The sequence below is a fragment of the Triticum aestivum genome, chromosome 5D (genome assembly GCF_018294505.1).
Source record: "Triticum aestivum cultivar Chinese Spring chromosome 5D, IWGSC CS RefSeq v2.1, whole genome shotgun sequence".
Lineage (NCBI taxonomy): Eukaryota > Viridiplantae > Streptophyta > Magnoliopsida > Poales > Poaceae > Triticum > Triticum aestivum.
In genome coordinates, this window is record NC_057808.1 from 350,438,469 (window position 1) to 350,451,437 (window position 12,969).

Consider the following 12,969-nt stretch of genomic DNA (forward strand, 5'->3'; position numbering starts at 1 on the left):
TGATACAGAAAGTAGCATGGCAAAAAAAAAATCGGGATACCTTTGACAGAAAGAGAGGCTGTACAAGATCATGTATGACCAAGTAATCATATTTAACTATGCTAACTGTGATACTTAAAAACAGGATCTTATAAAATAATGAGCAATGAACTGTGTACAATTGGTGATGGACCAGAACATACGATAAAGCACTCAAGCAAGCTGAGATTGATTCTACGACAATGACTGATTGTGAAATAAAAGTTGATATATACCAATATATGTGACAACAGTTTGCAGTGAGTTATACGATTCTTGGTAGAAAACTGAAGGCAATTACACTGCTAAGGCTATCATTGTCAGGAGATGACGATGATTATTTTTTAATGACATTAACTGGGATGAAGGTTTCTCCACACTGCAGTTTTTAAACAGTTACCCCGCCTTTTCAGTTAAGCTATTGCACAGGTTTAGAACAAAAAGTAGCAATCACAAATTCATAGGTACGTGTACATCTGTTGTCACATCAACTTTCATCCAAGTTTCCATCAATGATGTTAGCAGTAGAAATAAGCTAACCGTTGCTTTAGTACGTGCAAAATGGATCGTCCTAGTGAGAACAAATTAGACAGTGGTGAGAAATGATCCCGTAAAAGAGAAGGAATTCTTTATGCAAAGTAAATCTCGAATGCAACCAGAAGCGTAATAGCGTATATGTACTGAAAATGATGTGTAGTAAGAAGAGATATCCTTTTCTATATACAAGGGATTTTCTAAACCAGAGAATGGAGGAATATGTATTGGTATTCTTCAAGAAAATTAATGTAGCAAGAATAAATCCTGGATATTGTGGTGTTGATGTATTTGAAAGTGTTTAGCTTCCAAAGCGTACTCACTCCGTTCACAAATATAAGATGTTTTGGATATTTCAATATGGACTACATATGGACTGAAATGAGTGAACAAATACACTAAAACATGTCTGTAGACATCCAATTCACTAAAAATTTAGAACATCTTATATTTGTGAACAGAGGGAGTACTAAAGAAACTGTTCAAACCATACCTGATTTCTATGAAACTGACAAATATATAAAAGAAATGGTGCTACTACTGTTTATGAATATTTTTTAGGGGTTGCTTAGGGTGTCCTAGATCACAATTTAGGTGTGAAGTGAAAGGGACAAATAATCCCCATATATGTTGACATGCTTGTCTTCATTGAGATACTAATCCTTGATTAAATAAATCTGATAGATTCAAAAGGAGACTGAATAAAATATTATCTTATTGCAAGGGGCGCTTCAGAGTTGTGGGCCTCATCTAGTCATGTTTAAGCAGCTGTAATTTCTTTCATAAAGGGTATGTTAAACTCCCCTTGCCGACTATCGTTTATGACCCGGAATACAAGGCATATAATAGGAGCCTAGAAATCTAACAGAAAAACAGTTAATCTTACACAGTAGTTATATAAGTACTAGTTTCCTACCTCATGTCCTCAAGTTACACATGATACCTGCGTCTTGTATTCATTCTTTCCCATATATTTAGGTCCATCAAGCCATCTCTGTATTTTTTTCTGGGTTGATAAATTCCTGTACCATATTAGATAACTGTCAGTAAGAGTTTTGCCACCTTTGCACAAGCACAAAGCCACAAACAAGGGATATAAATAGTAGACCGTGCATAGTTGATAAGTCCTTGCACTGTATTAGAGAGACAGATTCGTGAGTTTGTCTTCACCTAGCCAACTTCGACCCTAAAACCATACACTACATCCATATAGGTAATACAAGAGCAGTGCAACCTGTATCAGGCTTCACCCTTGTTAGTCATGGATGAGAGAAGTGATATGGACAAGTCAGAGGAGGTACTTCTGCCTGGTTTCCGGTTTCATCCGACAGATGAAGAGCTGGTAGGTTTTTATCTCAAGCGAAAGATTCAGCAGAAACCCCTTTCAATTGAGCTCATCAGGCAGCTGGACATCTACAAATATGACCCATGGGATCTCCCAAGTAAGCTGCTACCTTCTCTGTATTGTTCTTATTTGATTTGTTCTTATTTGTTACTGAATGGAGCAACAAGGAACTTTGATCTTGTAAAGGCTTTAGCTTCAAATAACCAAATAAATGCCAGCATATACAATTTTGCATTTATGTATCAATAGAATGAATGGAAGACATCTCTCTCTAATAACATGCAGACACCAGATATTATGCCCCACGTTAGAGATGAGATAGAATTTCAAAATTATTCCACACTCACCATCTTGTTTCTGCCGAATGCATGGAAGATAAACTCATAGCCTCCTTACTTTTGGGGAACTACAGCGCAAAGATACAGTCTTCATAGTTAACCTATATGAAAGTTAAGACGAACAAGAGAGAGAACTCGTGATTTCTGATCCACTTCAGTTCAAAGTTTTACTCTTAATACAAGTTGGGCAAATCTTCTAGCAATATTTCAAGCAATGGGTAAACTAGTGGTCATGGTAAATAAGGCCATATCATACTCAGACAGAGCACAGAAGATCCAAGATTGTGCATATCCATTATGTATGCATGCAACGTGTTCAAAATATAATAGTAACCATAATTATAGCAAAAGTCGCACAAAACATAGACTTTATTTTCATAATATAAGAGCATTTTTTACACTAATAGTTAAGAACCTTCTCATCAGAAAACCAAACTAAATATAGTTATCCTCCTTAAATATCTGCAAACATTACTTCATTGCATTGAATTATTCACCTTTACTTTCTCTAATATTTTATTCATTACCTTGCCCTCACTTAGAACTTGCAAGTTCTGGGGAAAAAGAATGGTATTTCTACTGCCCAAGGGACCGGAAGTACCGTAATAGTGCTAGACCAAACAGAGTCACAGGAGCTGGATTCTGGAAAGCAACAGGAACAGATAGGCCCATTTACTCCTCCGAGGGAACCAAGTGCATAGGCCTGAAGAAGTCTCTTGTCTTTTATAAAGGGAGAGCAGCAAAAGGGATCAAGACTGACTGGATGATGCATGAGTTTAGGCTTCCTTCACTAACTGATCCATCACTTCCTAAAGTACCAATAGACAAAAACATTCCAGCCAATGTAAGCCTCTTATTCAAAACATTTACTTATAGTGCTAAAATTCCAAAAAATATCTCGATATATGATATATATCTTCTGATGACAGGATGCCTGGGCTATTTGTAGGATATTTAAAAAGCCTAGTTCTATGGCACAAAGAGCACTATCCCACTCCTGGGGTCCTCAGTCAACTGCAACAATAGAGCCAGATCTCTTATCTGCCCTGCAATCCATACAAGCTTCACATTTTGCTTTCGAAAGCTCCCCTTGCTCAGCAGAAGTTGCAATACCTGTGAGTCGGCTCAATAGCCAGCATTACTTTCATGAGCAGCAGCAGCAGAAGCCCAACAGTTCACAAAATGGCTCTTCATGTAAAGTCATAAATTTCAGCCGTGGTCCGTCTTTAACTCATATATCAGACAAAGACATCCATAGTGGTCCAATCATCTTTCCATTTGAAACACAGACCCTCCAGAGGTCATCAGATGCCATGCTTTTCAGCATAGCCCCTGGAATAATCAATAGCATGAATGAAGCCTCGCCAGAGATAGAGTTTGAACACCCTGAACAGTGCAACGGGTATGCAGTTGATTGGGTTATAGACACAAATGAAGGTATTGGAAATAGGGACGAAGATCCATATACAAGAAAACCTGACAATGGACACAATACAGGCAATGAGTATGGAGTTCCGCCCAAAGTAAAATTCCCCTTTGATTTGGGGGTACATTCTTCAGATGATTGGATATCCAATGTGCCATGTGAATCTCTCAATTGTCCCCCTGCCTCTCCGAGAGATGTCCAATAGCTGCTCGAAGGAAAAATATATACATAGTTAGATAATACAAGAAGAAGAGCAACCTTCATTTGCTAGCATTTCTGTTAGCAATTGCCCTTGTACATTTTCTGCTCAGTGTATACTTTGTGAATCCTACCCACCTGTACAAAAGATAGGCTAATAGAGAGAGAAATAGATTTGGTTGTATGTATTGAGTGCTTCAGTATTATGAATACATATACTTTCCCTGAGAATTATAAGTGTGCCCTACATGTCAAATATCATAAAGTGAATGAAGAATTAAGTTCAGCAAAGAGCCTGACTCAGTTGTATTGTCGGTGCAAATTTAGAAAGGCATCAAGTCTTCCCCATGATCAGGAACAAATGTCACTAATCAGATGCCTAACAGGTTTAGAACAACTACCAATGCAAAATGTGCTGAACAGTGTAAAAAGGCTCAACAGTTTATCCAATATACCAATGATATCCATTGCACATTGCTTACATGTAACCAACTGGCGCTCTTCTCAGAACTCCCCGAGATGATGTCATTATTTCATCTCAGTCAATGTACTGTGCTGCATTCCTGTTTTATTTATAGAACTCTTTGACCATTTCACTTTACACCATACTCAATCCAGGCTCTTTCTTGCTGCTCTTTAATGATTTTCTGACTCTCGCTACTTCCTCCCAGTCTCCAGAGTTTGCTAGAATGTTTGACAGCATTGCAAAAGAGCTTGGGTCATAATTATCTTCACGTATCTTATTTTCTACAAATCGTCCAAGTACAGCATCCTCATGAACTCTGCAAGCAGCAAGCAGTGTGCTCCATACCATCAAGTCAGGCTTCATAGGCATACTCTCAATAAAACTTTTTGCCTCTGCAAGCCTCCCAGATCGACCAAGTAAATCAACCATACAACAGTAGTGATGTAACACAGGCTCAAGCCCATACACGTTTCTCATAGATTTAAAGTAGTTAAAGCCTTCTTCAACTAAACCGTTACGGCTGCAAGCAGATAAAATACTCACTAGTACAACATTATCTGGTTTCACTCCACGCCTAATCATCAAATCAAACATCTCCAAAGAATCCTGACCGCTTCCATGCTGAGCATATCCATCAATTATAGCTGTCCAAGTAACTAAATCCGGGGAATTTATTTCATCAAAAACTTTACGAGAATCATGCAGGTTGCCATTTTTGGAGTACAGCTTCACAAGTGAACTACTTACTGATAGATCAGACAGTATTCCTGCCTTAGTTGCATACCCATGTAATAGTTTTCCATAGAGCGGTCTTGCTATGTTAGCACATAGGCTAAGGATAGATGAGCATATGAACCTATCTATCTGAAAACCAGCTGCCATCATAAGCTGAAATAGTGAGATTGCCTCGTCAGTGCAACCATTTGTAGAGTATCCAGATACCATTGAAGACAACATGACCTGATCTTTGCATGGAGTTGCATCGAAAATTCTTCTAGCTGTTTGTACTTCTCGACATTTGGAATACATGGAAACCAAACAAGTGCTAACAGACGTAGTTTCTCCATAGACACGAAGAATATGTCCATGAACTTCCTTCCCTTTGAGCAAGTATTCTGGTCCATTACAAGCTGAAAGAATGGCAGATAACGACACATGGTCAGGCTTTAGATTATCAAGAATCATATTCCTGAACAGTCGGAATGCCTCATCTGAATGGCCATGAGATGCAAAACCAGCAATCATTGCAGTCCATGAGACTTCATCCCGTTCCTGCATTTCTTCGAAGACCTTGCAGCTATCTTCCATTTCACCACATCTAGAGTACATGGTGGAGAGTGCACTGCCCACAAGGACACCATGAACAAACCCATCTTTTATAACCAGCGAATGCAGCTGCCTTCCAAGCTCAGTTGAGTCCACAGAACTGAAAATAGAAGCATAGCATTTGTCGTTTGGTCTTAGACCCTGACGAAACATCCTCGTTAATAGCTGAATTGATCTCGGTAGGTTATGGCTACTAATCCCAGATATGAAAGTTGACCAGATACTTTTGTTGCTTACTCTGCCAACTTCTTCGAACACCTTCTCGGACAAATCAATAGCCCCAATATTAGCGTATGTGCAGATCAAAGCCTCCTTGACAACGTAATCCAAGTACAGCTCTGTCTTTATGATCATTCCATGGATCTGGCTAGCCTCTCGTATCATGTGCATCTGGGAGCAGGCGAGCAAGATGCTAGTAGCTGTGTATTTGTTGATAGACACGCCGCCCCGGACCATGTCTCTGAGCAGCCGAACAGCACCTAGTGGCTCCTCCTGCTGCACGAAACCAGCGATCGCGGTGGTCCAGGAAACCACATTCCGGACGGGCATCCTCCAGAACTCCCTCATGGCAGCGACCATATCACCCGACTTCGCGTACATGTTGACGATCGCCGTCCCAATGAACACATCGTACTCGGGGTCACGCCGAAGCACCAGCCCGTGCACTGCCTTCCCGACGCACAGCTCCGCGCCCGCCGCACAGGCACTGAGGACCCCGGAGTAAGTGAACGAGTTGGGCTCGCAGGAGCCCCACGCCATGTCGCCGAACATCTCGACGGCGAGCCCGTGCTCGCCGTTGCGCGCCGCCCCGGAGATGACCGCGTTCCAGCAGACCGCGCTCCCGCGGTCGCCGTCCGCGAACGCCCTGAGCGCGTCCCCGAGGCGGCCGCTCTTGGCAAGCAGGTCGACCATGCCGCTGCAGACGTAGGCGTCGCCCGCGAGCCCGTCCTTCCAGGCGGCGCAGTAGAGCTGCTCCGCGAAGGCGACGCTGCCCGCCCCGGCGGCCGGGGTGCAGGCCGCGAGCGCGTTCCCGTAGGCGAACTGGCTGGGCGTGTGCCCCGCGGCGCGCGAGCGGACGAAGCCCGCGAGCTCGGGCGGGAGCCGCCCGAGGCGGTCCGGGCGCGGCACTCCGTCGAGCAGGTGGGGGGCACCGGCCCGGGCGGCGGATGCCGGGGCGGCGGAGAGCGTGCGTATGTGGGCGGAGAGGGCGGGGGAGGGGAGGCGTGGAGGCATCGAGACGGTGGAGGGCAGAGACGGCGTGGAGTAGGGATGCAATCGGAGTGAGCGAGCGCTGTCGCCGCCTCGCCGGTGAACTTTTGCACTTGAATTTTTCACGGCGATGGGAGTCGGCTTGCTAGTGTTCTATGTGATGTTGCACACAAAGTCACAAACATTGTGGTTTGTACTCGTAGCTGTTAACCCATGCAAGTCTAGCCTACCTTAGAATGGTAGCCCTCATTGCTTCCTACAAAATGTTTAGCTTGATTGCAGAAGAGAGCCATCAAGTCAAGATGGCCGAGTTGGTCTAAGGCGCCAGTTTCAGGTACTGGTCCGAAAGGGCGTGGGTTCAAATCCCACTCTTGACATACAATTTTTTATTTTGTAAGCTTTTGAAAGCTAATTATATATGCCCTCATCCTAGTTTCATCTTATTGTAAGAGCATCTCTAACAGCCGCCGAACGCGCCGCGGGCTAAAAACTACTTTGTCGCGCACCCATCGCCTGATTTGGCGTGGCGTGCAGCGCTGGCGTGCGCAGTGCGCAAAAATGCAGCGCGCGAGACTCTCGCACAAACAACATATGCATTCCAAAACAGAAGCAAAAAGATCAAACATAAACAAAAATAAATCGAAATAAATAGTTCAATTTCATTTACAACTCAAACAAACAGTTTATCGTTCAATACAACAAATAGTGCAATAAACACAACAAATAGTTCAACAATACAATATCGAACGCACAAATCATGATGCTCTTTGTCGTCCATTCCATGCCCACCACTCCTCAATGAGATCCTTCTGAAGATCGTTATGCGTTGTGGGACGTCGAATGGCATGATAGGAGGCAACAAAACGGGCCACCCTTTCAGCCCTCCGTCGCACTCGCACGGGATGTCCCAAGAGCTCATACTGATAGTAGTCTACATCTTGGCAACGCTCATTCTCGATGATCATGTTATGCATGATCACACAAGCGTGCATGATGTACCAAAGCATTTTCTGATCGCAAAATCTAGCCGGTCCTTTCACAATAGCAAATTGGGCTTGCAAAATCCCAAAAGCTCTCTCTACATCTTTTCTAGCCGCCGCCTGAGCATCGTGGAAATCAAGATTTTTCTTATCTTCCGGCTTTTTCAACGGCTTCACAAAGGTTTGCCACTTTGGATAGATGCCATCCGCTAGATAATAGTCATAGTTGTATGTACGGCCATTTGCTACAAACTGCACCGGTGGCAAATCACCATTTGCAATCTTATGCATCAGTGGAGACCGGTTGACAACATTGATGTCATTCAAAGATCCAGGCATTCCAAAGAATGCATGCCAAATCCAAGTCTCTTGATCGGCCACCGCTTCAAGGATTATAGTGGAACCCTTTTTTTGGCCGTGGAATTGCCCATGCCATGCCTTTGGACAATTTTTCCAACTCCAATGCATGCAATCTATTGAGCCAAGCATACCAGGAAAGCCGCGAAATTTGTTCATCTCCAATAGCCTTGCGGCGTCTTCTGTTGGGGAACGTAGCAGAAATTTAAAATTTTCTACGTATCACCAAGATCAATCTATGGAGTCATCTAGCAACGAGAGAGAGGGGAGTGCATCTACATACCCTTGTAGATCGTGCGCGGAAGCGTTCAAGAGAACGGGGTTGATGGAGTCGTACTCGTCGTGATCCAAATCACCCATGATCCTAGCGCCGAACGGACGGCACCTCCGCGTTCAACACACGTACGGAACGGGGACGTCTCCTCCTTCTTGATCCAGTAAGGTGGGAGGAGAAGTTGATGGAGATCCAGCAGCACGACGGCGTGGTGGTGGAAGTAGCGGGATCCCGGCAGGGCTTCGCCAAGCGCAAGCGGGGAGGAAGAGGTGTCACGGGAGGGAGGGAGGCGCCAGGGCTTGGGGTGCTGCTCCCATGCGCCTCCCCACTATATATAGGGGTGGAGGGGGCTGGTTTCTTGCCCTCCAAGTCCATTGGGGCGTTGGCAAAGGTGGGGGAAAGAAATCCCATCATTTCCCTTCCCCACCGATTGTTATCCCCCTTTTTTAGGGATCTTGATCTTATCCCTTCGGGATATGATCTTATTCCTTCTAAGGTGGGATCTTGGTGCGCCTTGACCAGGGGTGTGGGGCCTTGCCCCCACTACCCACGTTCATGTGGGTCCCCCCATGCAGGTGGGCCCCACTTCGGAACCTTCTAGAACCTTCCCGGTACAATACCGAAAAATCCCGAACATTTTCCGGTGGCCAAAATAGGACTTCCCATATATAAATCTTTACCTCCGGACCATTCCGGAACTCCTCGTGACGTCCGGGATCTCATCCGGGACTCCGAACAACTTTCGGTTAACCGCATACTAATATCTCTACAACTCTAGCGTCACCGAACCTTAAGTGTGTAGACCCTACGGGTTCGGGAGACATGCAGACATGACCGAGACGACTCTCCGGTCAATAACCAACAGCGGGATCTGGATACCCATGTTGGCTCCCACATGTTCCACGATGATCTCATCGGATGAACCACGATGTCGAGGATTCAATCAATCCCGTATACAATTCCCTTTGTCAATCGGTACGTTACTTGCCCGAGATTCGATCGTCGGTATCCCAATACCTTGTTCAATCTCGTTACCGGCAAGTCACTTTACTCGTACCGTAACGCATGATCCCGTGGCTAACTCCTTAGTCACATTGAGCTCATTATGATGATGCATTACCGAGTGGGCCCAGAGATACCTCTCCGTCATACGGAGTGACAAATCCCAGTCTCGATTCGTGCCAACCCAACAGACACTTTCGGAGATACCTGTAGTGCACCTTTATAGCCACCCAGTTACGTTGTGACGTTTGGTACACCCAAAGCATTCCTACGGTATCCGGGAGTTGCACAATCTCATGGTCTAAGGAAATGATACTTGACATTAGAAAAGCTCTAGCAAACGAACTACACGATCTTGTGCTATGCTTAGGATTGGGTCTTGTCCATCACATCATTCTCCTAATGATGTGATCCCGTTATCAATGACATCCAATGTCCATGGTCAGGAAACCATAACCATCTATTGATCAACGAGCTAGTCAACTAGAGGCTTACTAGGGACATGTTGTGGTCTATGTATTCACACATGTATTACGGTTTCCAGTTAATACAATTATAGCATGAACAACAGACAATTATCATGAACAAGGAAATACAATAATAACCATTTTATTATTGCCTCTAGGGCATATTTCCAACAGTCTCCCACTTGCACTAGAGTCAATAATCTAGTTCACATCACCATGTGATTAACACTCAAAGTTCACTAGAGTCAATAATCTAGTCCACATCACCATGTGATTAACACTCAATGAGTTCTAGGGTTTGATCATGTTATGCTTACGAGAGAGGTTTTAGTCAACGGGTCTGCAACATTCAGATCCGTGTGTGCTTTACAAATCTCTATGTCATCTTGTAGATGTAGCTACCACGCGCTACTTGGAGCTATTCCAAATAACTGCTCTACTATACGAATCCGGTTTACTACTCAGAGTCATCCGGATTAGTGTCAAAGTTTGCATCGACGTAACCCTTTACGACGAACTGTTTTACCACCTCCATAATCGAGAAAATTCCTTAGTCCACTAGATACTAAGGATAAGTTCGACCGCTGTCATGTGATCCATTCCCGGATCACTATTGTACCCCTTGACTAACTCATGGCAAGGCACACTTCAGGTGCGGTACACAGCATAGCATACTGTAGAGCCTACGTCTAAAGCATAGGGGACGACCTTCGTCCTTTCTCTTTCTTCTGCCGTGGTCAGGTCTTGAGTCTTACTCAATACTCACACCTTGTAACACAGCCAAGAACTCCTTCTTTGCTGATCTATTTTGAACTCCTTCAAAATCTTGTCACGGTATGTATTCATTTGAAAGTACTATTAAGCGTTTTTGATCTATCCTTATAGATCTTGATGCTCAATGTTCAAGTAGCTTAATCCAGGTTTTCCATTAAAAACACTTTTCAAATAACCCTGGATGCTTTCCAGAAATTCTACATCATTTCTGATCAACAATATGTTAACAACATATACTCATCAAAAATTCTATAGTGCTCCCACTCACTTCTTTGGAAATACAAGTTTCTCATGAACTTTGTATAAACCCAAAATCTTTGATCATCTCATCAAAGCGTTCATTCCAACTCCGAGATGCTTACTCCAATCCTTAGAAGGATTGCTGGAGCTTTGCATACTTGTTAGCATCTTTCAGGATTGACAAAACCTTCTGGTTGTATCACATACAACCTTTCCTCAAGAAAATCGTCGAGGAAACAATGTTTTGACATCCTATCTGCAAGATTTCATAAATAATGCAGTAACTGCTAATATAATTCTAACAGACTCTTAGCATCGCTACGAGTGAGAAAGTCTCATCGCAGTCAACTCCTTGAACTTGCCGGAAAACATCTTAACGACAAGTCGAGCTTTCTTAATGGTGACACTTACCATCATTGTCTGTCTTCCCTTTAAAATCCATCTGTACCCAACAGCCTTACGACCATCAAGTAGTTCTTTCAAAGTCTATACTTTGTTTTCATACATGGATCCTCTCGGATTTTATGGCCTCGAGCCATTCGTCGGAATCCGGGCCCACCATCGCTTCTCCATAGCTCGTAGGTTCATTGTTGTCTAGCAACATGACTTCCAAGACAGGATTACGTACCACTCTGAAGTAGTACGCATCCTTGTCGTCCTATGAGGTTTGGTAGTGACTTGATCTGAAGTTTCATGATCACTATCATAAGCTTCCACTTCAATTGGTGTAGGTGCCACAGGAACAACTTCCTGTGCCCTGCTACACATTAGTTGAAGTGACGGTTCAATGACCTCATCAAGTCTCCACCATCCTCCCACTCAATTCTTTCGAGAGAAACTTTTCCTCGAGAAAGGACCCGTTTCTAGAAACAATCACTTTTGCTTCCAGATCTGAAATAGGAGGTATACCCAACTGTTTTGGGTATTCTATGAAGATGCATTTATCCGCTTTGGGTTCGAGCTTATCAGCCTGAAACTTTTTCACATAAGCGTCGCAGCCCCAAACTTTTAAGAAACGACAGCTTAGGTTTCTCTAAACCATAGTTCATACGGTGTCGTCTCAACGGAATTGCGTGGTGCCCTATTTAAAGTGAATGCGGTTGTCTCTAATGCCTAACCCATAAACGATAGTTGTAATTCGATAAGAGACATCATGGTATGCACCATATCCAATAGGGTGCAGTTATGATGTTCGGACACACCATCACAATATGGTGTTCCAGGCGGTATTAGTCGTGAAACAATTTCCACAATTTCTTAATTGTGTGCCAAACTCGTAACTCAGATATTCATCTCTATGATCATATCACAGACATTTTATCCTCTTGTCACGACGATCTTCAACTTCACTCTGAAATTACTTGAACCTTTCAATAATTCAGACTTGTGTTTCATCAAGTAAATATTCTCAGCATCTACTCAAATCATCTGTGAAGTAAGAACATAACGATATCCACTGCGTGCCTCAGCACTCATTGGACTGCACACATCAAATGTATTACTTCCAACAAGTTGCTCTCTTGTTCCATCTTACTGAAAACGAGGCCTTTCAGTCATCTTGCCCATGTGGTATGATTTGCATGTCTCAAGTGATTCAAAATCAAGTGAGTCCAAATGATCCATCTGTATGGACTTTCTTCATGCATATATACTAATAGACATGGTTCGCATGTCTCAATCTTTTCAAAAACGAGTGAGTCCAAAGATCCATCAACATGGAGCTTCTTCATGCGTTTTATACCAATATGACTCAAGTGGCAGTGCCACAAGTATGTGGTACTATCATTACTATCTTATATCTTTTGGCATGAACATGTGTATCACTACGATCGAGATTCAATAAACCATTCATTTTAGGTGCAAGACCATTGAAGGTATTATTCAAATAGACAGAGTAACCATTATTCTCCTTTAATGAATAACCGTATTGCGATAAACATAATCCAATCATGTCTATGCTCAACGCAAACACCAAATAACAATTATTCAGGTTTAACCCCAATCTCGATGGTAGA

The 12,969-nt window shown here is 43.3% G+C and overlaps 2 protein-coding genes and 1 non-coding gene across 3 annotated transcripts; 2 read left to right on the forward strand and 1 right to left on the reverse strand.

The window, feature by feature from the left end:
* The first annotated feature begins 1,670 nt into the window (after positions 1 to 1,670).
* On the forward strand, positions 1,671 to 3,883 carry LOC123121692 (protein FEZ). The gene is made up of 3 exons (XM_044541709.1): positions 1,671 to 1,994; positions 2,778 to 3,079; positions 3,165 to 3,883. Exons 1-3 carry the CDS (start codon positions 1,814 to 1,816, stop codon positions 3,864 to 3,866), a joined length of 1,185 nt encoding a protein of 394 aa, XP_044397644.1. The 5' UTR covers positions 1,671 to 1,813; the 3' UTR covers positions 3,867 to 3,883.
* Positions 2,940 to 7,044, reverse strand: LOC123121690 (pentatricopeptide repeat-containing protein At1g74600, chloroplastic). The gene is made up of 2 exons (XM_044541707.1): positions 4,342 to 7,044; positions 2,940 to 3,866 (listed from the first exon to the last, which is right to left on the reverse strand). The coding sequence occupies exon 1, from the start codon at positions 6,882 to 6,884 to the stop codon at positions 4,458 to 4,460; it is 2,427 nt and encodes an 808-aa protein (XP_044397642.1). The 5' UTR covers positions 6,885 to 7,044; the 3' UTR covers positions 2,940 to 3,866; positions 4,342 to 4,457.
* Positions 7,045 to 7,156: 112 nt separating this feature from the next.
* On the forward strand, positions 7,157 to 7,237 carry TRNAL-CAG (transfer RNA leucine (anticodon CAG)). Its single transcript has one exon. It is a non-coding gene; the product is annotated as a tRNA-Leu (tRNA).
* Positions 7,238 to 12,969: the final 5,732 nt, after the last annotated feature.